General features: G+C 37.2%; 7 protein-coding genes across 13 annotated transcripts; 2 read left to right on the top strand and 5 right to left on the bottom strand.

Annotated features, from left to right (window-relative positions):
* Positions 1–2533: 2533 nt before the first annotated feature.
* On the bottom strand, positions 2534–6150 carry LOC104742264 (uncharacterized). Its single transcript, XM_010463256.3, has 5 exons — positions 5994–6150; positions 5630–5694; positions 5259–5323; positions 3173–3416; positions 2534–3081 (listed from the first exon to the last, which is right to left on the bottom strand). Exons 4-5 carry the CDS (start codon positions 3403–3405, stop codon positions 2757–2759), a joined length of 558 nt encoding a protein of 185 aa, XP_010461558.1. The 5' UTR covers positions 3406–3416; positions 5259–5323; positions 5630–5694; positions 5994–6150; the 3' UTR covers positions 2534–2756.
* On the bottom strand, positions 3659–4633 carry LOC104757365 (glutathione S-transferase T2-like). The gene has a single exon (XM_010480102.2). The coding sequence runs from the start codon at positions 4631–4633 to the stop codon at positions 3659–3661; it is 975 nt and encodes a 324-aa protein (XP_010478404.2).
* Positions 6151–8723: 2573 nt separating the features above from the next.
* On the bottom strand, positions 8724–10289 carry LOC104742256 (uncharacterized). The gene is made up of 2 exons (XM_010463243.3): positions 9394–10289; positions 8724–9234 (listed from the first exon to the last, which is right to left on the bottom strand). The coding sequence occupies exons 1-2, from the start codon at positions 10163–10165 to the stop codon at positions 8855–8857; spliced, it is 1152 nt and encodes a 383-aa protein (XP_010461545.1). The 5' UTR covers positions 10166–10289; the 3' UTR covers positions 8724–8854.
* A 265-nt stretch (positions 10290–10554) lies between these two features.
* LOC104742237 (calmodulin-binding transcription activator 2) lies at positions 10555–16499 on the bottom strand. 4 transcript variants are annotated; one of them, XM_010463221.3, is made up of 13 exons: positions 16100–16499; positions 15752–15871; positions 15510–15625; positions 15337–15425; positions 14880–14922; positions 14602–14734; positions 14350–14472; positions 14055–14263; positions 13383–13889; positions 12322–13010; positions 11523–12105; positions 11086–11409; positions 10555–10990 (listed from the first exon to the last, which is right to left on the bottom strand). In XM_010463221.3, the coding sequence occupies exons 1-13, from the start codon at positions 16137–16139 to the stop codon at positions 10853–10855; spliced, it is 3114 nt and encodes a 1037-aa protein (XP_010461523.2). In that variant the 5' UTR covers positions 16140–16499; the 3' UTR covers positions 10555–10852. The 4 variants fall into 4 exon arrangements, with proteins under 4 accessions (XP_010461523.2, XP_010461536.2, XP_087330205.1 ...); XM_010463234.3 differs by having other exon boundaries at positions 13383–13877; positions 16100–16451; XM_087474079.1 differs by having other exon boundaries at positions 14055–14254; positions 16100–16451.
* Positions 16500–16996: 497 nt separating this feature from the next.
* On the top strand, positions 16997–18820 carry LOC104742221 (ubiquinol oxidase 2, mitochondrial). Of its 2 annotated transcripts, none has more exons than XM_010463210.3 (5): positions 16997–17302; positions 17423–17613; positions 17692–17820; positions 18040–18528; positions 18654–18820. In XM_010463210.3, the coding sequence occupies exons 1-5, from the start codon at positions 17110–17112 to the stop codon at positions 18711–18713; spliced, it is 1062 nt and encodes a 353-aa protein (XP_010461512.1). In that variant the 5' UTR covers positions 16997–17109; the 3' UTR covers positions 18714–18820. The 2 variants fall into 2 exon arrangements, with proteins under 2 accessions (XP_010461512.1, XP_010461503.1); XM_010463201.3 differs by having other exon boundaries at positions 17013–17302; positions 17420–17613.
* Positions 18821–18985: 165 nt separating this feature from the next.
* LOC104742204 (serine/arginine-rich splicing factor SC35) lies at positions 18986–21634 on the top strand. 2 transcript variants are annotated; one of them, XR_760484.3, is made up of 9 exons: positions 18986–19185; positions 19298–19376; positions 19490–19569; positions 19663–19729; positions 19985–20125; positions 20297–20491; positions 20580–20853; positions 20939–21057; positions 21239–21634. XR_760484.3 is itself a non-coding variant. In XM_010463174.3 (8 exons), exons 1-8 carry the CDS (start codon positions 19110–19112, stop codon positions 20942–20944), a joined length of 918 nt encoding a protein of 305 aa, XP_010461476.2. In that variant the 5' UTR covers positions 18986–19109; the 3' UTR covers positions 20945–21210. The 2 variants fall into 2 exon arrangements, 1 of the variants encoding a protein (XP_010461476.2); XM_010463174.3 differs by lacking the exon at positions 21239–21634 and having other exon boundaries at positions 20939–21210.
* On the bottom strand, positions 21606–23316 carry LOC104742215 (uncharacterized). 2 transcript variants are annotated; one of them, XM_010463188.3, is made up of 2 exons: positions 22387–23316; positions 21606–22270 (listed from the first exon to the last, which is right to left on the bottom strand). In XM_010463188.3, exons 1-2 carry the CDS (start codon positions 23256–23258, stop codon positions 21631–21633), a joined length of 1512 nt encoding a protein of 503 aa, XP_010461490.2. In that variant the 5' UTR covers positions 23259–23316; the 3' UTR covers positions 21606–21630. The 2 variants fall into 2 exon arrangements, with proteins under 2 accessions (XP_010461490.2, XP_087330196.1); XM_087474070.1 differs by having other exon boundaries at positions 21606–22283; positions 22387–23289.
* Positions 23317–24018: the final 702 nt, after the last annotated feature.

Below are 24018 nucleotides of genomic sequence, written 5' to 3'. Positions count from 1 at the left end.
CTGCCAGAAAAAGAAAGAAAAATATTCTCATTTTTTATATAACACACTAGGAAAATGAAATAACAAAAAAAGACAAAAAAAAATTATCAAAAGAAAATGTAGAAAAAGTTTTCGTGATTAATCTCTGGTGTGTTGTTTCGGACAAGATGAATAATACATGTGGAGAGGAATTGTAGTGTGTTAATAATACTCTTCATCTTATCCACTGTTTAATCAGGATTGACTCATATAGATTAGCTCCCGACGGTCCAATTGTTAAGTGTAGGAATACTGTCCGTCTTGGTCCTTAAGCGGTGCAATATTTCATGATGATGAGGCGAGCTGGTGTGTGTGTATGTATGGTGCGCTAATATAACATGGAATATTAAATACTGTAGTACTATTAAGTGTCAGCTAATAAAATAAAATTAATAAATGTTACGAGAAAACTTACTGTAACTAGTATAATGTATTTGTTTCGCTAAAATAATATAATATATACCGTATGTTTCCTAAATTTTTATGCAATTTCACATGAATTTAAAAAATATATATATTTATTTAGAACAAGAGAGGGTCTATATATTCAAACCATCATTTATGAAAAGAAAAAACAAGTCATATGAAATACTCTTGAACATTTGTTATAATAGGCCAACACAATCGGATATTTTGAAAAGGACATTATTTTGTCTTACCTACACAACTAACAAGTGTGATGTTAAACACCACATCTAAGGGCATGTGCATCCATTGTCCCTCAATTTTTGTCCTTCAATTATTTTATTTATATTTTGAGAGTTTCTTAAGTTGTGTTTAGTATTGGTGTCTTTCAGGGTGTGGTCCTTCATAGTATTTTTAACTAAAAAAATTAATTATTTAAATAAATATATAAAAACATATTAAAGTTTTAATTTAAATAAAACATATAACATTGACATTAAAAACATAAGAAAATTACAAACTTACAAAAACTTGAAAAAAACAAAAACTACAATTAAAACATGAAAGATAAAAAAACATAAACCATACAAACATCAAAGATAAAAACATACAATTTATTAAATTCATAGAATTTTTTTAACTAATCTTCATTATCTGGAAGATGTCCAAAGTTAGTCCAAATATGCTCAATCAAATCTTTTTTTAACCGTTCATGGACTTTTTTATCCCGAATTTCTGTAAGACGAGTAATCGTAGTGCTCATATTGGAACCCAAAGTGGCGGTACCGACGGTATATGTTTGATCGACATCTTCTCCGTGTTGAAATTCAGAAACAATGTTTCGGTAACTGTATGTTCCTCTTTCATCCTCGATAATCATATTATGGAGTATTATGCATGCTCTCATAACATTTGCTATTTTGTACTTATCCCATAAACGAGATGGATTTTTAATAACGGCGAATCTAGCTTGCAAGACTCCAAAGGCACGCTCAACATCTTTCCGCACAGATTCTTGTTTTTTAGAGAAGAGAGAATTTTTGATACCTTGTGGGAGCCGGATAGATTGTATAAAAGTTGCCCATTTGGGATAAATACCATCGGTGAGATAGTACGCCAAATTGTACTCTCTTCCGTTGACAAAGTAGTTGACCTCCGGAGCTTTACCGTTAAGAATGTCATCAAATACATTTGATCGATCTAGAATATTAAGATCGTTCATAGTACCTGGAGCTCCAAAAAAAGCATGCCATATCCAGAGGTCGTACGAAGCTACTGCCTCCAACACGATTGTTGGTTTTCCGGTTGATCGTGAATACATCCCTTTCCAAGCTGTTGGACAATTCTTCCACTCCCAGTGCATACAGTCAATGCTCCCAACCATCCCGGGAAATCCACGTTTTTCATTTTCATAGAGTAGTCTTTCAAGGTCGTCGGGTCTGGGACGTCTTAAGTATTCATCGCCAAACAACTGGATTATTGCGGCCGTAAACTCGTGCAAACATTTCCGAGCTGTTGAACCACCAATTCGTACATACTCATCAACTGTGTCGGAGGCAGTACCATATGCCAATTGGCGAATTGCTGCAGTACATTTCTGTATAGTTGACAGACTAGCCCGACCGGTTGCATCATAGGATTCACGGAAATACTCGACTTCTGTAGAGAGACGTTGCACAATACGCATGAACAATGGCCTGTGCATGCGAAACCGTCGCCGAAATAAATAGTCAGGATATGTTGGAGTATCACTGAAATAATCATTCCAAAGATTATTGTGGCCTTCTTCTCGGTTTCTTGGGATAAAAATCCGTTGCCTTGGCTCTATCGGTTCTTCATTGAGACCAGAATTTTCGGCATAATTATCAAAATAGGCATCAAAATCATCATCCATACCATCTCTTTGGTAGTGATAATGGTATGATGAACCAGCCATATAAAAAAAGAGAAGTGTAGGAAAAAAGAGAAGTGTAAAGATGTTGTTTTGTTATTGAGTAAGAAATTTGAGTTGAAAAGAAATAATTGAAGTTGTGATCTTCTTTGGTTTGGTTGGTATTGTGTTAGAAAGAAAGAAAGAAAGAAATGAGAAGTGGTGATCTTCTTTGGTTGGTTGGTATGAGAAGTTTTGATTTGGTTAGAAAGAAGCAAATATATACGCAAGGAAGAAAGATCCGTGATACTTCAAATACAAGACCCGTGATACCAAATACAAGACCCGTGATACCAAATTGTGAACTTTTACAAGACCCGTGATACCAAATACAAAAAATGCCAAATAATTACATACAAAACGTGATAGCAAAATGACAACAAAGTTACAATACACCAATAACTCATGTTGATCCGTGAGACCTAGCCAAAACATAAGCTACCAATGCCATACCTACTATTGCTACCAAAGCTATCAATTCAAAACCAATTATTAACCTATTTCGGATCTTCCCTATCTCAAAAACTTCCTTCTCGATCCGTGACAGTTTCTGCTCTGTTTCATCACTCATGTGTGATCCGTAGTCAGTCGATAATGCTAAGTTATCTACCTTCTGAGACAAAACTTCACATTGATTGCCCATCTCTCTCATCTCCTCCATGACAGCTTCATCCCACCACTTGTGAATATGCATCTCTCCATCATCAATATTCCCACATGTGAAGAACCTACAATAACATATATAATTAGCAATTTCGAATCATAAACAGTTAAAACAAACCAAAATCATACAAAATAATTAGCAATTTCAATTCATACCGTCTATTGTTACTTGTAGATAAGAGGGGCTGACCACCACAGTAGCAAACCTTCGGGAATCCGAACTCAACCTCAGGTTGAGGAGGGTAAACTCTCGCCTGCGAATTCATGAAACTACTCTCAGCCTCATCCATCCGAATCAAAGCTTCTATTTCCCTTTGCTCAGTGTCGTTTGAGTATTGATCATATTGATCTGAGGAATCAGGCTGAGAGTAGCTGTAGTCGTGGCCCATCTGATTTGATACTAAACAAAACAAACATAAAACACATTCAATCTTAAGCCGAGTTGGTGAAACTAAAACATACAATTCATAAAACGAAAATCATACAAAGTTAGATACTAAACAAAACAAACATAAAACACATACAATCTTAAGCCGAGTCTTGGAAACTAAAACATACAATCATAAAACAAATGCTGAGCTTTGAAATACGAACTTAGATACTAATAAAATCAAACAAAGTTGCAACAACAAGTTGATCAGCTTAGAAATACTGAGCCACTATCTTATCCTTGATAAGTTGATCAGCTTCACTAAGTGGCTCTAGTTTGGCAAGAAGTGTGTCTAATATGCCAAGCTTCTGTAGCTTCTCTTTTTCAGCCATGTCCACCCTCTTTACTTCGAACATACTCTTGTACTCAGCGAGAGCCTTCCCCTTAGCATTGTTCCTCTTGGCCTTTGCAGCCTTCACACCTTGAGGCCTTTCCTCAAACACTTGCTCACTGTGTGTTGACTCGGATTGTGAAGCTGGCTCGGATTGTGAAGGTGGCTCGGATTGTGAAGCTGCCTCGGATTGTGAAGCTTCCTCGGATTGTGAAGCTGCAGCCGGTTTCCTCTTTGTTCTGACCGAGGTGGGAGCATTGTTTATAGCGTTCAGGTTGATCCACTTCTGCTCAAACCTTAACATTAACCAGCAATGCTCCATTGTAAAATTCATATTTTGTTCAGCGAAGTAGATGTCGTGAGCCATCTTTAGTACATCATTCTCTGAGTGTCCACTGCTGTTGAGCCTCTCTGATGCTGCATAAGCCCCGCAAAACTTGTTGACGCACTCATTGATCCTAAACCACCTTTGCTTACAGTTAATGTTCATCCCCTGTTCACCATTAGCCACAGCATGGGGAGTGTCCGCATAATATTTGTTTACCCTCTGCCAAAAGCTTCCTCCCTTCTGTTGATTGGCAATGATCGGGTCCTTGGACGTGTTCAGCCACGCACTGATGAGAATTTCATCATCCGCCGGATTCCATTTCTTTCTTTCCTTCCTAACAGGGGTCTCTTGAGAAAGAGGTACATCCTGCGACTCTTGAGAGCTCCAAGGAGGTACTTCAGGAGCTACATTGTCGCCTGGCGATGAAAAACTCTCATAAGGAGAGTTTTGTTGGTTATGCGACTCTCCTTGACTGTTTAGAAGCTCTAAATAACTAGAGGACTGACTAAATGGAGTGTAAGAACTCATAAGAAGAAGAGTTTTGGATGATGAGGGTTCGGAAATCTTGTTGGTTTAACAAGGAGAGAGATAGAAGATGATGGATAAACATTGAAGGGGGGTTTGGTGTTTAAAAGGTGAAAAGATAAGAGTAAGAGTAATAAGTTACCAACTATCTCTCAACTACCTAAAGTCTAATCACAATTTAAGACATTACACAGCTATAGACAACTATAGAACTACACAACTACAAAGCACAGTACAAAATATTTACGGTTTTCCTATATAAGTTTTATCACAACTAAATTATACTGTTGTGATCACAACTATATAAGTTTGATCACAACTAAATTACGGTTTTAAATATATCACTATTACACGCAATTATACTGTTTGATCACAACTATATAAGTTTTATCACCAACCAAAGTAGCTTTAATCTTAGAGACAAAACCAAAGCAACCAAAGCAATTTATGATCAAGACACAACCAAAGCAACCAAAGCAATTTAAAATCAAGACACAACCGAAGCAAGCAAAGCAAAACATGATCAAACTTATATTGTATAACAATTCATATAAATTTTTTAAGCGAGCATTAACAGAAATAAAGAATAGGAAAACTATTACACAACCAAAACAAGCAAAGTGTTTACCTGTGACTCAATGATTCTCAACTGCTCCGTCACTTCCCGTGTTGTGTTGCTGTCTTCAAGTGACCCTGAGGAAACTCATGACCACCAAAACAATATGCAAGCTATAGTCAGTTTAACTTTAACGAAACAACAAAATCAAAACAAAGTAGCTTTAATCTTAGAGACAAAACCAAAGCAACCAAAGCAATTTATGATCAAGACACAACCAAAGCAACCAAAGCAATTTAAAATCAAGACACAACCGAAGCAACCAAAGCAAAACATGATCAAACTTATATTGTATAACAATTCATATAAATGTTTTAAGCGAGCATTAACAGAAATAAACCATAGGAAAACTATTACACAACCAAAACAAGCAAAGTGTTTACCTTTGACTCAATGATTCTCAACTGCTCCGTGACTTCCCGTGTTGTGTTGCTGTCTTCAAGTGACCCTGAAGAAACTCATGACCACCAAAACAATATGCAAGCTATAGTTAGTTTACGGACGAACCATATACAAAACAATAGAAGACCAGACCTACCGAATCAGATGAACAATTGAAAATTCTTCAAAATTAAATCCAAAACCCTAAACTAATCAAAAACAACACTAAATCGATATCAGAATAAAAAATCGAAACCCAGAACCCTAATTCGAACTCTAATAACAAATCACAGACCCTAAATCGAGAAAGAATTTCGAATCCCAAAAGTTGAAACCCTAAATTCGCTAATGGCTGAAGAAAATTACCTCCTTTCACTTGGAAACAGGGGGATAATCTTCTAGATGATACCGCGGATGGATTGGTCGGACTAAATCTCCAGTTCCTTTCACCGGCAAAATGAGTCGCCGTCGAGAGAGATAGAGAGAGAAGAGAGAAAGTCACAGGAAGAAAATGAAGTCGAACATTTGATTTCTTCGTTTCCCCTACCAAAAAAAAAAAAAAAATCTCTCATCGCCTGCCACGTGTACGGACGGACGGAGTAAACAACGTCCGTAAATAAGAAACGTATCTTCGAAAAATACCAAATTTACATTTAAATTAAATCATTTAATTACGAAGGACGGTGCATCGGACTACCGATGCATATGCCCTAAGACTATTTACATTGGTTTAGAATTACAACACCCTACTTTTCACCTTTCAACACTCCACATATTTTCTCCCTTTTCAACATCATAATTCAACACTCATTTTACTTTTATATTCTACAATGGTTTTAAGAAAATATTTAGAATATTTTCTTTTATAATTTTGTATTGAATTATTACATATTATTAAATGAAATTTTGCACTAAAATAATTAAGAATCAAATAAATTTTGTTTTCGTTTTTATTTAATATATAAAATAATTAATATATTTAAAATATGATTTTTTTATATCCAAATCTAATGAAACAATTGTCTATTTATAAAAAATGAAAAATGAAAAATTTTGATATAAATTATTTATATATAAAAGTAATTAACTTTTAAATAATTGAGTTTAAATAATTGGGATGAAAAAAAAAAGAATCAAGAATTTTGATGACCAATAAAAACACAACAGATGACAAAGAATACCCCACCAAACAAAAATTCACGGTGTTGATAAATTACAATTCCAAATTTGCCACATACTTAACAACATTTCTTACAACAACTATTGCACCACTTTCAACTGTTGAACAATTTTTTCAACATACCCATTGTAAGTAGTCTAATGAAAGAGTTCGTGGGTTGTTGCCATAGTCTAGACCCTAGAGATCGATTTAGTGTATTAAAAGCCTTTGATTGTAAAGGGAAACAAAAAGTACAGTCTAGAGATTATTTTGGTAATCATAAATACGATGATTTATAAGATTGTAAAAAATAAATTGTTTTGATATTAACTAATGTATTTAAAGGATTTTCTTTTTTAAAGTCAAATAACAATTTAATATTTTTATTTTTACAATATATAATATTAAATGTATATATGTAATATTGCAATTGAATGACCAGATCAAAGCTAAATTATATTCACCTTCCACTTTATGTCTCTATATAACATTCATCGTGTATAAACATTTTTAATCACAAACAAAAATATGAAAATGATTATCAACTTGTCTCCAATAAAAATAGTGGTTACTCTACTTTTTCTTACATTTGGTTTTGTTCATAAATTAGCAATTTTTGATTTGTTCATAACTTAGCAATTACATTTGGCTTTGTTCATAATAGTTTTTGTATCAATTTTCTAAAATTTAGAGTACTTTTTTTAGCTATGAGATTTTTTGGTTAATTTATGGAGCTTTTTTTTTTTGCTAAATAAAAGATTTTTGATTATTTTATTATAACAAGGCCTCTTTTATTAAGAGGCCTCTTATATCAATTATAAGGTCTTTTGCTAACTTTAAGTTTTTGTTTGCTAATTTTGGGGGTCTTTTAAAATATTTATAGAGCCTTTTATTAATTATGGATCTATTAATTTTTAAAAAAAATCAGCAGAATGGGCCTCGAAAATTTGAGGCCCAATATGAATGTGTCATAGGAATTAGTGCAGGGCCGGGCCTGTTATAATAGTATGTGGTTCTCTTAATACTCTTTGTCGTATCCACTTTCTTCATCAGAATTGACTTATATATATAGATTAGCTCCCGTTTATTGTAGCAATGATGCCGTTGGTGCATACTACTTACTAATACGGGATGGTGAGGCGTTGCGTGGAGTATCATATGGTTTGCTAATATGACATGGAATATTATATTACTACAGTTCAGTTCTAAGTATTTTTACTGTATAACTAGTGTAATATATGGTTTGTTTCTCTATATTGTATATTTGTATGTATCCTAAATGTTTATGCAATTTCAAAATTATATAATATATATATATATATTGTCAACTATATAATATATATTTCACAACTATCATTTTACCAAAACAAAATATTTATTCAAACCATCATTTACAAAAATAAAAAATAAAATAAAAAAGTCATGTGTAATTGCTTTAAAATTAAGGAAACATACAATATATTTTTACTGTTTAACTAGTGTAATATATGGTTTGTTTCTCTATATTGTATATTTGTATGTATCCAAATGTTTATGCAATTTCACAATTATAATATATATATATTTTTTTTTTGTCAACTATATAATATATATTTCACAACTATCATTTTACCAAAACAAAATGTTTATTCAAACCATCATTTACAAAAATAAAAAATAAAATAAACAAAGTCATGTGTAATTGCTTTAAAATTAAGGAAACATACAATATATAATGCCGTCAAAAACAAAAGCCATGGGAATTGCATTCCAAGAATAGGAGGTTTTTGGGAAATATTTGAGATTACGAGGGATCATAAGCCGGAACAAAAGGGTCCGATTAAATGCCAAAAGAGAAGATTAATGCCAAATGTTCATTTTTTTGTTGTTGCACAATATAAAGGAAAATGAATATTTGGCATTTAATCTCATTTTTGTGGTTGGTATAAGAAATACTCTGCTGCCAACACAGTCGGATGTTTTAAAAGTTCACAAAGCACATTTTGTTTTGTTTTTGGTCTTACCTACGTACACAACAAAAAAGTGATGCTGGAGAAATTAAACACCATACAGTATAATGTAAAATTAACTAGGCCTCTAGTGTATATAGTGATTCACTAGGAACGTAATAAGAGAGCAAAAGCTGGCGAGAAGAATGGCACCAACGAACATAAGAGCCGTTGAGGTCAGGCCAGTCAGAGGAAGAGCAGTGTGTGTAATGGTGAAGCCAGAGTGAGAGAACTCGTTCTTGCTCCTCTTCTTTCAGTTCTGATATCATCTTCTCCAACACTTTCTCGAGCTCTTCTCGTTCCGAGCTTCTCAACACCGGTTTATCTGCTCCGTTGCTGGCTCGACACAACAATGGAATCCACGAAACAAGCATCTTCTTATTTGTCTCATCATCTCTCGTCGATTTCTCTTCATCTCTTTCCATCTCAGTGTCCTTCTTTGCTTCTTTGAACAATAAAGCTACACATAAAAAAAAAAAAAAAAAGGGAAAAAAATCAAAAAATAATATCCTGAATAAGTAAATAGCATCATCCAATTTTTCTAAAACTGGAAAGAGATTATTCTATTTACCATATTCACGAAACAGTAATATTAATAAGTTAACAGAAGGAAAATTACCAGAAATTTGGACCAAAGAAGATTGAAGCCGTGGCTCAGAAGAAAGAGCGAGCGAAGCCAAGTTAGAAGCCGAAGCCCATTTCTCAACGGCTTCACCGGCGAATCCATAAACCGCCATCTTCTCCACCAACCAAAGAAGCTCCGCCGCAAGTTTCTCAGCCGACTGATCCGCCGTCTCTTCTTCACCACCCCAACCAGTGAGTCCATCTCCCACGGCTCTAACCGCAGCTCTCACCATCCGGTTTAATCCATAACCAACCGGTTCACTTATATCTCTCCGGTTATTACACTCAACCGTAACCGCCGCCTCTAACCGGCTAAGCGTTCTACTGAACGACGCGTTTAAAACCCTACGGTTCAAATCAAACAAGGCGAATCCGTGATTCTCTTCGATTAGTCTCTCCGCCAAGGATCGAACCACTTGGTACTTTCTAGAACTAACCGGGATTTCATTCATAGCTGACAGCAACTGCCAAATCGCTCGACCGATTCCTGATTCTTCGCAATCGCTTATCATCTCAAGCTTCTTCTTCTTATTCTTCGTCGTCATCCTCCTCGTCGGATTAGGGTTTGCGAAAGAGACGACGACGGAAGGAAAAGAGCGCAAGAAGAAGAGGAAACATGCAACGAGAAACATACGGAGTTTCTCGAGAAGCTTTGATTTCCCGGAGACATGAATGAGAGATTCATCGGCGAAAACAACGACGGCGATGATTATGTTGCGGAGGAGCTGAGGAACTACAGCAGCTGCTGATGATACCTTCTTCTCCATTCTTCTCTCTCTCTTTTCTTTCTTCTTTCTTCTTTGTAACTGATTTGATTTTTCTTCTTCTCTTTCGTTTGGTCGGTTATAAATATATGATCAGACAGCTCTTTCCTTTTTTATTATTATTATTATTATATACGCGTTTTTCTATTTTTTTTACTTCGGTTTATAGTTCAAAATTGATTCTGCAATGCCTTAGAACCGGAAGAAACAGATACGCCAGAGAATCAAACATGTTTTGCTTAATCATCTCTCTATTCTTACATATCAAGTAAACTAACTCAAAACTACAATAACGTTTTCTTGTTAACACTCTTTAGAAAAGAAAATACTATATAAGGATTAAGTTTAAGAAGGAAAAAAAAAAAAAAAAAAAACCCCTCTAGGGACCACCATTTGTAAACAATGTAATAACCTAACTGGTTTGTGTACAAAAGGCATTTTTTCCTAGGCGACAGGAATCTATAGGTAACATTACATACAACTGAAAAAAAAAAAAAAGAACAAGTCTCTCTATCCCCGGACCAAACCCCCCAAACTAAATCAATCAAATCCGTCACTCTCAACACAAGCTATGTGGAGAGATTTCTATTCCAGCTGTATGTATTTACATGGAAACCTAAACATTAAAAGTTAGAAAGCATTGTTGTATACCAGATGGATGTTTTTTTTTATGTACGATGCAGTGATCTTTTATTCAAATGCAAGAGACATGAAACTGTCGTCATCCAGAAGAGAATCAATGTCGATTAAATCGTCTTCCTCGGTGTAATTTGCAGCTTCCTCTGTGTTGCTATTGTTGTTTTTCAATGCTGAGCTAGAAGAAGAAGCCTGCTCATGAAAAAATTCACAAAAGGAGAGTCTCAAGTTTCAACTATTTATTTAGGTGTATTAATTAGTCTATATTCAGATACGCAATTGTTTACCTCGTTCTCACGGAAGCCTTCTACGACAGTCAATAGTCTACGGTATTGAGCCCTTGCCTCTGGATATTGAGCCATAGACTTCACTCGGGTTAGAGCCTTTTGAAGCCTTTCCTCTGTTTGTTTCCTTCCTTCCTTGAGAAAATCATAGTCATCTTCTTGTGGGGCAGGACATACAGGTTCCGGTGGCTTGGTGATTGTATCACGTTTGAAACCGCGTAAGCCACTACCTTTACGCCTCCATCGCAATATGATTTTCTCAAGTAATCCTACGGACCAAATAATGGCTCGGTATTGTTTCCGGACTTGATGTCCTCTCACATGAGCCTGATAGGTTATCAATAAAAAATCCAACAATGTGACACAAGCAAAGACAAAAAATAATAACTTAAACTCAACATCTTCAACTTGAATTTTAAAAAGTGTTAAGTTAGTCAAACCTGAATCTTGACGATTCTTTGTCGGATCAGAAGGAACTCCTTTCTCTTCTTCCAACCACGATATTTTTTCTGGATTTGAACTGCAGCAGCATGAACAGCACCATTACTGTGCCCTGGCTTCTTCGTCTTCGCAGCTGCAAAAGAAACAGCTAACTCGTCGGATATATCAAATTCGTTGTCACCACCAAGTTCAGAGAGCTGTTTCCGCTGGAACGACTGCATCCTGAACACTTGATGAAGACGATCAGCTGCTTGTGTAGCATTAAGGACAGCAGTAAGTGAATCCTTCATCGAAAGTGTTTCTGGTACATCACCATAACTCATAGGCGTAGCTGTTCGCTCAGCTACTGTTAGAACAGCTTTTGCTCCAGAGGAGTCAGCGGAGCTGTTTTCTTTAGCGTCCACTGTTAGCTTTTCAAGGTAGCTAGTGAGGGATGACTCTGCAAGGAAACCCGATATTCCCCTGTGTCCATTTCCATAAGCCAAGTCCGCAGCTGTTTTACCCAAAGGATGTTCTGGAGATGGGTCCGCCAAAGCTCCAGCATCAGCACCCAGAGAGACAAGTACAGCGACAGTATCCTCTCTGAAGTTTAACAATACAGACAGAGTTAGTATCATTATGGATATACGAACCAACAACTGTCAGAGTAAAAAACAAAACGGTCAAAAAGAATTTTAAGAGCTACAGCTCAATCATATATCATTAGAAGACTGAGAACTTTTAGACCTATGATGAATGATGAGAAGTTTTTTAATGAAAAAGAAAGCAAGTGAAGGAAGATAATGCTGAGGTCCTTGCCTGCCACTGAATGCAGCCCAATGAAGAGCAGACCACCCATTTGCATCGCGGAAGTTGATGCTCACTCCTGCTGCTAATATTGGCTTTATCCCCCAATCGTACCCAAGCGCTGCGGCAAGATGTAGAACACCCTGTCCATCTTCATCTAATATATTCGGACCCTTGCCCTCTTCAGTCACCTTATGGATGAGCCAAAGATATAACTTATCTTCAAACTCTTCCCTAATCAGTCGCTCTTTTGCTTCCAGCTCTGTTAAATCTTTCTCAACTGTTCCGGGAAGAAGCGACTCTTTCTCATCCTTTAGCAACATGATTTTGCTGATTTTTCTTCGTTTCTCCCCAACATTTTCAAATATATGGTGTTCCTCAACAGAAGATCTGAGAGCCAGCAAACTTTCAAACCGCAAATGAAGCGATGCTTCAATTGTATTGGCACCATAAATATCAGTAGCATTTAACTTTCTGGTAGATCCAGGAAGGAAATCGAATTCTCGTACTTCACTGCAAGAGAATCTGTCAGAACATGTAATATAGAATGGGACTCGACCGACTTCATGTGGCGGAGCGTGACAACAAAGAACACCATCTACTAATATCTCAGCTGGAACCTCCACTTCTCCAAACATGCATGACCAGCTGTAGCTATTTACTTCCTGAGGACTCAACAGAAATGTCCCAATAACCATTACCTGATCGAAAAATTGAAACGGTAGATGAGAAAGGAGTTATCTCTCCTTGCAAAAACCTTCAAAGCAAAAAAAAAACCGAAAAATAAAACCTGAAAGGGTAATACCGGTTCATTAACAATACATACAACAGAACAGCAAAATGAAAGTGCTACTCCTAAGCATATATGGGCTTACCACTTGCATAAAGATTGGATTATCGGGTAGAAAAGGTGTTCTATGAAAAAAAGCTTCGAATGTTTTAGCAGAGAAAAGAGTGAAACAAAACCAAATTTACAAAAAGAAAGAAAAAATGGGCAAATTGGATTAGCCAAAAACCATCTTAACTGAATGCTACACCATAAAACCATATCTCAAAAATAACATAAAAATTACCTCAACTTCTGAGTCTGTCTGAGTCCATTTGGGCCAAAAGTCGATCATAGTGAAGCGCTGATGCTCGGACAGAGAAGGACTTAAGGAAGACCCAGCTGCTGCAGTTTCATATTCAACAGAAGTCCATGCAATACCTCCAGACGAAGACTGCATCTGCAAGTCCTCCATCTCCCCAAGTTCTTTACTAACCCACCGAGAAAAGCTGTCAACCTTTTTCAAACTATCCTCTTTTTTTAACAATGCTTTTCTAAGAGGTAGCGTTTGGTTTGCACTTGCTTCATATATAAGATCCTCGGGGCCTACTTTAGGTATATATGCGGCTTCATTATTAGTAAAAGGAGCTTGAAAACTACTAGGCTGCTGATTTTGACTGCCAAGAAGACTGGAAAATGTCCCCATATTTTCATGCCCTCTTTGCCCAAATAAGGCAAGATCGGTAGTATCAGTCATACCAGAATGCGAATCCATGGGCCATTTTTGCAATGGCACGCTTTCCTGAACAGGCATCTAGTAGAGAAGAGAATCTTAAAATCAGATCTTTTCAAAGAACCAACATTCATGATGAGAAAATGCATGCTTGAATAATTAAGTAAAAAAATACCATAAGAAAGACAGCATAGATTCTATATAGATTTAAAATGAATAGCTTAGATATAAGCATGCATATATCACCTGCCAATTTACTTGATTTTGAAGAGGCTGTGTCTGAGTCAACGGAGCATTATAAGGTAGATTCTGGTATCTTGCCAATGAATTCTCAAAGGAAGCATCCCATGCTGGGACATCACCTGATCTTTGGGAGTCACTTTCTTTTACTCTGATCCCATGAACCTGCGAAAGAATTCCAATGCCAGGAGCTGACGTCCAACCATCTGGATTTCCTAGGAAGAGAAGAAGACATTCTCAGCAAACATGCTGAAATTTGGTAAGGCAAGGTAGCTTGTAAAGCAGAAAGCAAATGTGGTACCCAAAACAGAGGCCGTATTATAAGAATTCATTGTGCTAGCATTCTGATGATGTATTATCTGAGGAACAACAGTCTGAGGTTCAGGATTTGGTTGCAAACTGGAACTTGCTTGACGACTATCCCCTGCGTCAAAATGATATTAGTTTGTGTTGAAGCAGAAATACAATCAACCACAGAGGCTCATCAGTGAAAAAAACTACATTCTTAAACAAAAGATACAAAAGCAGATTATATAAGAGAGAAATTATATACCAGAATCAGCATCTTCACATAATGGTGACAATATGCTGGATCGGGTTGCTGTTGAATCAACATTTACAGAGCCGGTGCCACTCAAAGAATTTGAATGGTTTTCTTTAGTTCCACCGGTACTCATCCGGTTACCCTGTATAATAGCATGACGTAGAACATAAGATGACTACATCAAAACCACCCGTAGGAAAGACAGTATCCACTTACAAAGGATGATATAATGTTGAGTGATGGTATTTTAAGAACATATTAGTACAGTACCAAAATCAAAGTTATACCTTAACCTCCAAGTAGTGAACAAAAACAATATGCATCAGATCCCTGTATCCATATAACATACAAACATTGGACATCAGCACAAACACTGAAAAGTAACACCAAATGAAGAAAAGTACTAACAAGCACATTTCATCCCAGAAGACAGGAATTTTAGAGATCACTTGAAATGGCCTCCTTTGGTTTAGCCTTGTATGAACATTATTATCGATTCATCTCACAACCTAGTCTCAAAAATTACAATAATATTCCTCTCTCTGTTCTTTCGAGCTCATGTTCTGCTAATAAAATTAAAAGGCCATTCCCATGACACTAGAAGACTACAAGGCACACTTTACATGGTTCGATTTAAAGAAAAAAATGCAGTGAACAAAGCAGAGAAATGCAGAAAGATAAACGTTTATGATGCTAAACAGAACAAAAACATATGAAATAAGGACAAAGATATAATAGACTCACTGTTCAAGCATCCAGTAGCACCGCCTCTGGAAGTTCTCATTATCTTCTCCATGGGCGTAGTAACAATGTAACACATCAATGCTTCCTACCTATATAAAGTTAAACAATGTTACTACTCTCAAGGTGAATCTGCACTAATATTTAGCGAGGAGACATGAATGGAAAATATTAACCTTCAGCTTTTCGTGAGCCTCTTTAACCGTTTTCCCATCTTTCTTCTTCCTCCAGTTGTGCCCATCTTTTCGGAAATATCTGAGCACCTTCCTATCAAAGAGAAAGAGTGAACCACCTACAAGAGCAGGGAAATTTTCTGTCAATTTAGAGAATACAAAACCGCAATAAATTTGTTGCACAACACACAAAAACTTGTTAACTAATTTAGGAGAAATGGGGGAAATCAGGAAGAAAAACATACTGGGTGGTCGGTTGGGAGGCTCGGAGGCAATATGAAACTTTTGATGATTCCGAAGAATTTCACAAATCTCAGCAGGTCTCAGCCACCTGTGTTGTGCTTCTGACAACAACTGCTTGATATCTACAAAAGTTCACAAAATGGTAAGAAACACATTAAAAAGCTACCGAAATCAGCATACACTTCCCATAGCTAAAACATTCATTAACACTCTCTTGCACTAACCAATATCAATTAAAAAAGAATATCAAATGCAACAGAGCAATCTAACTAATAGTGATCAGATCCAAACAACTAAAGTAAAAAAACACGGCAAGGAAGATAGTAAAAAAAAACGCGTAGAGAGAGAACCTAATCGAGGAGCAAATCCGAAAGATCCGCGATCCGCCATGGAACATAAACCCAACAACAAAAAAAACCACCAGAGAGAGAGAGATCTCTAGCTGTCGCAATCACAAACGAACCCTAAATCGATCTGGGGTTATGTAAGAAGTGAGCTAATATAAAGCTCTGTATAAAATTTTTTTTTTTTTCCGAGCTTTTCCAGGTGTGAAAGCGATTCGATGATTTCCTTTTTCTCTTTGTCTTTTTGAGGGAGGGAACAAGAGGAAATCGGAAGGAAAGCGCCGATATGGTGGTGGAGGAGGTTCGTTTTTTTTTTATAAAAAGGATCACATTTTTATCCACTAAGAATTTTACACGTGGCCACATGGGTGTGTGTTGAAAATTTTGTTCAATGTGTGTGTTTCCTTTCTATTGCAAATTATAATCTTAAACTAAAATGTTGAAAATTAGTGAAAATGTTTTAAAAATTGTACTATTATTTACATTGAATACTAAAAATGATGATAAGATGTATCTAATTAAATTGTTAATATAAGTAATGAAATTAATAAATGCTGCAGTTGGAAAAATGACACATTAAGGAAGTTTACAACTTTCCCCTTTTAGTGACTTATCTTATGAAGTTAATTATTTAAGGTAAGCCGAATTAAAACCAATCCAAAACATATTGGACCGGGCTGTTCTGTCAAGACCAAGATTCACGTGCGCTATGAACGTTTCACTTCAAGATTCGGACAAGCTGAATGTGCATCCGTTCATGTACTCCTCAAAATCATTCACATCAAAAGATAATATTTCTTAATACTAAAGCAAGCAAACAACAGTTGAATATTAGCCACGTGTATTCAGCAGCATTCGCCGCGAAACAGCTGATCTCACGTCGATTTTTTTTGTTCCTCAACTACTTTACACACTATCTTAGTCTATCTTTCAAGAAAAAAAAACAGCGTTGGATAAACCTCTTACCTGAGATCTGAGAAGTGAAAATCTATAAGTATACGAGAGAGTGCCGCCAGATGAGTCAACTCGTTAGGAGAACAGCTTTACGAGCTCTGATTGTTTGCGGCGGAGGAACTTGTAACATGTCCGTGAGGTCTGTTTCCTCTGTTTTTGTCATTAAAAGACCGGATGAGATAACAAAACGGATGCAAATTCATGATTGGTGCGGCGGTTTTGGCGATTTTAAGATCGGTTCTAAACATGTGCAAGGTGTGCATATTTGTAGATGATCCTCATATGTATACAACTTTATAGAAAATTGTACATGAGTCCCCAAAAAGAAGATAACAAATAACTAACTAGGATTTGTATACTCTCAATTTCAAGTAGGGAATCTCAGCTTGAAGTGGAGGAGGATGAGTTCTGCATCGACGATGGAGAAGAAAGTTGAAAACTCGACGGTGAAGAAGGATCAAAACGGCGGTGGATCGGTGGCGGTTCCAAGCTATTGGGGAATAGAGACAGCAAAGATGAAAATTACTCGGAGAGATGGATCGGACTGGCCTTGGAACTCTTTTATGGTAAATAAATTTATATACATCCCAAATTTACGTAGACAAATTAAGCATTTTAATATGAATTATGTATATTTTGAACAGCCATGGGAGTCTAGTCAAGCAGATTTGTCGATAGATTTGAAAAAGCATTACGTTCCCAAGAATATCGCCGACAAAATCGCCTACCGGATTGTCAAGCTCCTCCGTATTCCCACCGATTTATTTTTTCAGGCATGACCCTAGTCCAAAATAAAACGTTACATATCCTTTTCATTGGTTGATTTCGTTATTTCGGTTTGGTTAATTTGGTTTGTAATTATGTATGAACTTATTTTTCTCACCATAGCTCACATACACGTTTGTATGGATTCACGGTTTCACGTGACGTTCAAATGTCTTACATTTTTCTCCCTTAATGTTAACTATACATATATGTTGTTTGGTCAGCAGAGACGATATGGATGCAGAGCAATGATGCTAGAGACAGTAGCTGCAGTACCAGGAATGGTTGGAGGAATGCTACTCCACCTAAAATCAATCCGAAAATTCGAACATAGTGGCGGTTGGATCAAAGCATTACTCGAAGAAGCAGAGAACGAGAGGATGCATCTAATGACGATGATGGAGTTAGTCAAACCTAAATGGTATGAGCGTCTTCTAGTGATACTTGTGCAAGGGGTTTTCTTCAACTCGTTTCTCGTTTGTTACGTGGTTTCGCCGCGATTAGCTCATCGGATTGTTGGATATTTAGAAGAAGAAGCTATACATTCTTACACCGAGTTTCTTAAAGATATCGATGATGGGAAGATCGAGAATGTTGCCGCGCCCGCCATTGCTATCGATTATTGGAGATTGCCTAAAGATGCTACGTTGAAAGATGTTGTTACTGTGATCCGTGCTGATGAAGCTCATCATCGTGATGTCAACCATTTTGCTTCAGTAAGTCTTGAAACACAAACTCTGTGACAATTATGGTTACAAAAATCATGGCTTTGAGAATCAGCGAGTCTCGTATATACGTGGATGTGTGTTGTAAATTTGTTAATATCGTGAGTTGTTTGCAGGACATTCGCAACCAAGGAAAAGAATTGCGAGAAGCAGCAGCTCCGATTGGTTATCACTAAACCAATTTCAAAGAGTCTTCTACTTAGATAGTTTTCTTATGAATTTGGTTGAATGTACTAAACATTTAAAAAAGGGGGTTTCAGATTATAAAATTGCGTCTCAACCATTACAATCGCTTATCAATACTGTATGTAGCAGTAGCACGATCGATTTTTAATCACAGAACGCGATTTGAAATAGTCGCAGCTAAACCGGTACGAATCAGAAGTCGGTACCATCCGGTTCGATTTGTAACGCTTCTTAAGGGTATAAATGTAATTAACAATATCTTATAGGGGCAAAATTAAAAGTCCCCCCGCATTGTAGATTCCATTGTTTTAACCTAATTTTTTTCACTTGTCGCTCTTCTTCTTCTTCTCTCTCTCGCTCTTTCTCACTCCGCCGGCGGGAAAACCATGTCGCACTTCGGAAGGTCAGGTCCACCGGATATCAGTGACACATACTCACTCCTCGTCCTTAACATCACCTTCCGTAATCTCTCAATCCCTCTTTCTCTCAACCTCGTTACAATATATGTTGATTGTCACTTGTGAACGAACTGGGTTTCTAAAGAGGTTAGGGTTTGTTATTTTTTTATGTGTAGGTACGACTGCGGATGATCTCTATCCTCTATTCGCAAAGTATGGCAAGGTCGTTGATGTCTTTATCCCCAGAGATCGAAGGTTCCGATTTCTTCTCTTCTTTCTTCTTACTTGAGAAATTAGGGTTTCTTCGTTTCTGATATTATTGAATCAGTCAGTTCGAGTTTTGATACGGATGTGTTAATTTTGTTTAGGACTGGTGATTCTCGTGGTTTTGCGTTTGTTCGGTACAAGTATAAAGATGAAGCTCACAAAGCAGTGGAAAGGCTTGATGGTAACTTTATCCAAATCTTTGTTATTCTTTGTTTGTTGTTATATGAGTTTTATGCTATTAGGTGGCTGGATTTAACATGACTTTTTGTTTCAGGAAGAGTTGTTGATGGCCGGGAAATAACTGTTCAGTTTGCTAAATATGGCCCTAATGCTGAGAAGATGTAAGCTTCTTCTCTCTTAGGCAATGATTGAGTCAAGTTTCTTGTTTTACTTGCTGTTTTTATTTCGGTATACTTGTAGAAACTAGAAAGATTTTTACCTATAATCTTATATGCTAGTTACTCTTTATTTACGGGAGTTCACTATGAATGTTTTCTCTTGAGAGACCGTATCCGTAGTTTGAGGAATTGGAACCTCTCTGAAGTAAAAGCTGCATCTGTTGTTGTATGTTGATTAGTTTGTATTTATTGTGTCAGTTCCAGAGGAAGAGTTGTGGAACCACCACCAAAGTCACGAAGGTCAAGGAGCCGTAGTCCTAGGAGGAGTCGTAGTCCTCGGAGGAGCCGTAGTCCGTCTAGACGCCGTAGTCCTAGAAGAAGCCGCAGTCCTCGGAGGAGGTAAAGTTTCTTCTTTAATCTGAATTCTTTTGATGAGGAGGTGAACCACAGAGAGTTAATGGTGATGCTATTTACTCAACTAGCTTTTGTTACTTGATTTATCAAAGTATTTCATCTCAGACCAAGAACCCTTGGTTGAATAAATCTCTAATCGAGTTACATAACATCCAGGTCCAGAGATGATTATAGGGAAAAAGACTACCGGAAGAGGAGCAGGAGCCGAAGCTATGAGAGGCGTGAAAGGCATCAGGAGAAGGATAGAGATCATCGTCGGCGCAGTAGGTCTCGTAGTGCCAGCCCAGATGACAAACGCAGAGTCAGAGGCCGTTATGATAATGAGAGCCGCAGTCACAGTCGCTCCTTGAGGTTTCTTCCATTGTGAACCTCTTTTCATGTTGTTGTTACCCACAGTACTATGTTAAAATTATCCTGATTTCAACTTTTTGACATGCAGTGCATCTCCTGCTCGCCGCAGCCTCAGCCCTAGAAGTTCCTCCCCACAAAAAGCCTCTCCTCCTAGAGAAGTTTCTCCTGATAAGCGTAGCTATGAGAGGTCTCCATCTCCTCGTCGCAGCCTCAGCCCAAGAAGCCCTTCTTTGCAAAAGGCCTCTCCTTCTAAGGAGATTTCTCCTGAACGGCGTAGCAATGAGAGGTCCCCATCTCCTGGTAGCCCTTCTCCCCGGGGCAAAGCTGCTGCTGCTTCTCGAAGCCAATCTCCTTATGCTGCGGTGGGTTACAAAAAGCACATTGCCTTAGATGTGTATAACAAATAACTTGATGTCTGAATTGTGCTTGTTTACATTTTTTTTGCAGGAATGATAGCAGCCACTTGTGAAGAAGACATGATGTATGAAAAACATGTTTGCTTGTATTGATGATGTTTCATCGTCAAGCACTGGAACGTCTACCCTCTGTAGTATTACTTGCTTTCTGTAGGTGCCCTTAAACTACTGACTGTATCTTTGTTTCTTGTTATCTTTCGGGTTTAGTGTCTATGTGCAAGGATTATTAAGTGTCTGAACAGGCCTTTTAGACTGGTTTGTTTAAATCTTCTTCGGTTTGGAATTCACAGCATGCTAACTCTATTCCATGGCTTGTCTTGAATTTTTCTAGTCTGGTTCGAGAAAAGAATTGACTGGGAAGATGGAACAACCATGTTGAGATTGTAGCTGTTGATGCTGTTTATGAAACTGTAGATGCTCGATGCTGTTTATGAAACCGTAGATGATGATCGATGCTGGTCACAGCATTCTGCTGAAACTCCCCCTTCCATACATAGTAGCATATCTCGGTCTCTAACTTATTGCTCCATGCTTAGGAGTTCCTGGTTCGTTGAGTTTTCAATCTAACTACTCTTTTCTGTTTAAGATTCTTATCGAAAGTAACTAAAACAGAGATGAGATCACAAATAGCTAACTTTCAGTTGAGTTTGTTTTGGTCTCTGTCTATACGAAGGTAGAAAATTGAGATCACAAAGAAGTAATATAACATGTTCTTGTTTTTGATTAAGCAATGGTGAGATTAAGAAGCTGTGTAAACTCTAATCTTCTAGTCTCATGGTAAAAAGTCTTATACTTGTTTGGCCAATAAGTCAACCAAATAAACCCTTTAATCTCCCACTCCATTTTTCTCCCCAATGCTCCTTTCCCAATCTTCCACACAACAGTTTCTCCATACTCATCCCCTGCAAATATAACTCCTCCTCTTCTCGTAAATGACCGATACGCCCTTGCATACCGATCCTTGAACCAAGACCTCGGGCTCATTATCGAAAACCGTGATGGCTTTGTTGAGAAAACCTCTCGTCCACCAACACTGCTATCGTACAAGATCCAGTTTAGATTAGCTGTGTAGCCGAGCACAGATTGCTCGAATTTCCATGGGGTCATTGTCATGGTCGAGGCTTCTCGTCCAGCGACCCTTAGGCCTAGGGAGTTTGGTGGGTCGAAGGAGCCTTCAATAGATCTCTCGACTTCAAACTCTCGTCCCGGGTTGTTTGATGATTTGCTGACCGAAACGCTTATGAAATCGGTTTGGAGAGTTGGAGTTAGTTGCAGAGAGATCCTTGATGGGAAATGCTTTTCGTGCTCTCCTGCTCCTCTTCTCGACATCAGTTTCTCGTTCACAAGTTTTATTACATCGTATCTGCATCCATTAGCTATGAATTATTAATTGATAGCCAAAAATACCTTTGTAAGAAAAATAGAAGTGTCAACAATTTTAGACCATTTTATCAAAGAGTCTTTGTACACATGGGGTACCTGATGTTGTCTATCTTCACGATCACATCGATCCACTTGTCTCTAACTATGACTTTGTGATTGAACTGCATCACACCTTCAAGCTGATTAAACTTGAGAGAGAACAACAATCTCGAATCAGCCATTGGATTGCTCGATCTCTCTACTTCCATGGCTTCAACAGGACAGTACAATTGCACTTTCCACAATCCATAAGCCGAAACAGCGTAAGAGAACAAAGGGCTCGTTGTGTTCTTGGTGGACTGAGAACGACGCTGCTCAATGATCCAATTTGTAAACGCTAGATTCACCGTTCTCATCCACTGCTCTTCCAAATTAGACCCTAGAAGCTTCATCAGAGATATCGTCGCTTGCCTTACATGACAAGTAACCAAATGGTTCTTGAGGGTATTGAGGCAGTTTTCACGGAGATACAAAGGAGCTTCGTAGACGCAAACGACGAACGAGAGAGTGAGAATCACGGCGTTGAATATGTCTTTGAGACGGTCGATCTTCGATGAACCAGGGTTAGGGATTTTGATCGTCGAATAGTTAGAACTTTTAGATGTATAAGTTAAGACAGATTCGACGAAATTGAAGAGAAGAGAGATGATTGTTTGTTCATCGAAAGGGTTTGGTGAGTTTGGTTTGACGTTGAGCTCTTGTTCAGTGGTCCAAAGATACAAAGGAGAATGATTATTGGATTGGACGATGATGGATAAAGTGAGAAGTGTAGGGTTAGGGTTCTTTTGTGCTATGAGGTTTAGGGTCGAATTCGGAAAATCAGAAGTGGAAGGGCAAATGCAAAAGTAAAGAGAAGTTGTGCGCCATTGAGTGATCTGTGGTATGTTTTGTATCCAAGTGAATACATCAGGGAACTTCTCGGACATCATTTTTTTTTTTTGTTTATAAGGTTGTGTTTGAGTTTTGTCTGCGTATACACGTATATATAGATGCACCGTGCACGTTATACTGCATCTGTACGTTAAAGGGGGGTCCTGAACAATGAATTATGTGCAGGATTTAGCAAAAAAGAAATATGAAGTGATAAGCTTGAAATTACCTAAAAGTGGAATAATAAACTTGGCCATTTCGTAGGAATATACTTTTACATATTTATCCATGAAAGGGTTTGGATATACTCGTAGTATAATTTTGTGAAAATATAATTGGTTTGCAAGCCAATCTACATCTTGGGGCGAATTAGTGATATTTAATTTTACCATAACTTAAATGTTTATTTCATTTTACTTCTGTTAATTGCTAATTTTTATATATCTATATTTTCATAATTACGAAAATATATTTTTTTTGAATCGGAAATTTGATTGAGTTCTTCAAAATTGGTATGATAGAGATGTTTTACTGTGCTATGGTATGCATGAAAATTGACAAGAGTTGACTAGGAACAGTAAAATGAAATTCAGATTCTTTGTCATAATCAGAAAGGGTTTATGTTCTTGCTTTTATCCAAAATATACAAAGAAAATTTGTAAGAAAACAATTATTAGCCATAGATTCTTTTTTACCACTTTCGCAGCGTGAAGTAAACAACAATGGCCCTTTGCATTAATTTTTTTACTTTACGTATTTCTTTGGTTCACCCCTATCTAGTCATCTACACGGTGATAGTTTTCAGATGCAATCCACATA

The sequence above is a fragment of the Camelina sativa genome, chromosome 2 (genome assembly GCF_030686135.1).
Source record: "Camelina sativa cultivar CO46 ecotype springtype chromosome 2, ASM3068613v1".
Classification (NCBI taxonomy): domain Eukaryota; kingdom Viridiplantae; phylum Streptophyta; class Magnoliopsida; order Brassicales; family Brassicaceae; genus Camelina; species Camelina sativa.
The sequence above is the reverse complement of the archived record's forward strand: the minus strand, read 5'-3'. Positions and strand labels throughout refer to the sequence as shown.